This window comes from Solanum lycopersicum, chromosome 10 (genome assembly GCF_036512215.1).
Source record: "Solanum lycopersicum chromosome 10, SLM_r2.1".
In the NCBI taxonomy this organism is placed as follows: Eukaryota; Viridiplantae; Streptophyta; class Magnoliopsida; order Solanales; family Solanaceae; genus Solanum; species Solanum lycopersicum.
In genome coordinates, this window is record NC_090809.1 from 49,757,328 (window position 1) to 49,758,267 (window position 940).

At 32.0% G+C, this 940-nt stretch overlaps 1 protein-coding gene across 1 annotated transcript; it reads left to right on the forward strand.

Moving 5' to 3' along the window:
• LOC101268151 (agamous-like MADS-box protein AGL62) lies at positions 1-486 on the forward strand. The gene has a single exon (XM_004248850.3). The coding sequence runs from the start codon at positions 1-3 to the stop codon at positions 484-486; it is 486 nt and encodes a 161-aa protein (XP_004248898.1).
• The last annotated feature ends 454 nt before the right edge of the window (positions 487-940 follow it).

Sequence of the window (940 nt, forward strand, 5' to 3'; positions counted from 1 at the left end):
ATGGAGAATAAGAAGATTAAAGGACGTCAAAAGATACCAATGAAAAAAATAGAAAATGAAAAAGCCTTGTTAAGTTCATTTTCAAAGCGTCGTAATGGTTTGTTCAAAGCAACGAATAATCTCATAAAAGAATTTGATGTTGACATTGGAATAATAGTGTTTTCTCCTACTAGTAAGCCTCATTCATTTTTTCACCCTACAACTGATGCAGTCATTTCTCGTTTTCAGAATCCTGATATGCAGTTAAGTGATGAAACTCACCTGGCCACAGTTTTTGCTCGAAATTCGGTGAATCAACTCGAAAAAAAGCTTGAAGAACTTGACATCAAAGAAAAAATTGGAAGTGATCGAACAAATTATCTTGACCAAATGACAGAAACTAGACAGAAAGGTTGGTGGGAATCAATTGAGCAACTTAATGAAGATGAAGTGTCCAAGTTGGAAGCATGGTTGGATGTTGCTAGTTTACTATGCACTACCGTTTAAACCAATCAATTGTTTCATCCTAATTGGGATGTGAATCTTGTGGATTGTTATGTTTGAATGAAATCACATATAAGTTATCTTAGGTTATCAAATCCAGGTTCAGGGTTTCGATTCAGGTTTTAGGATTTAGTTTTTTCAAAGTTCAGGATCAAGTCATGGTCATGGTCAAGGTCAACATTCGGCGTTAGAATCAAGATTCAGGATTCAGGTTCAAGAATAAAGTTCAAAGTTTAAGGTTTAGGGTCCTAGAAAGTTCAAATTTATATTATTGAGATGTTGGAGTTTTTGTTTTGCCTTTTATTTTATTTTAATAATATTACAATCATATTAGTTGCTATCATTTTCATTAATAATATATGATCTAGTTGTTTATGTTATTTTCTCATTTAAATAAACGAACAGTCATATCTCTTTTCGATTTTAGGTTTTAAAGATTATTTTTCGAATTCAACTC

Bases quoted from the DNA above. Each gene is read 5' to 3' on its own strand.
- LOC101268151 (XM_004248850.3), top strand. From the start codon at position 1: ATGGAGAATAAGAAGATTAAAGGACGTCAAAAGATACCAATGAAAAAA.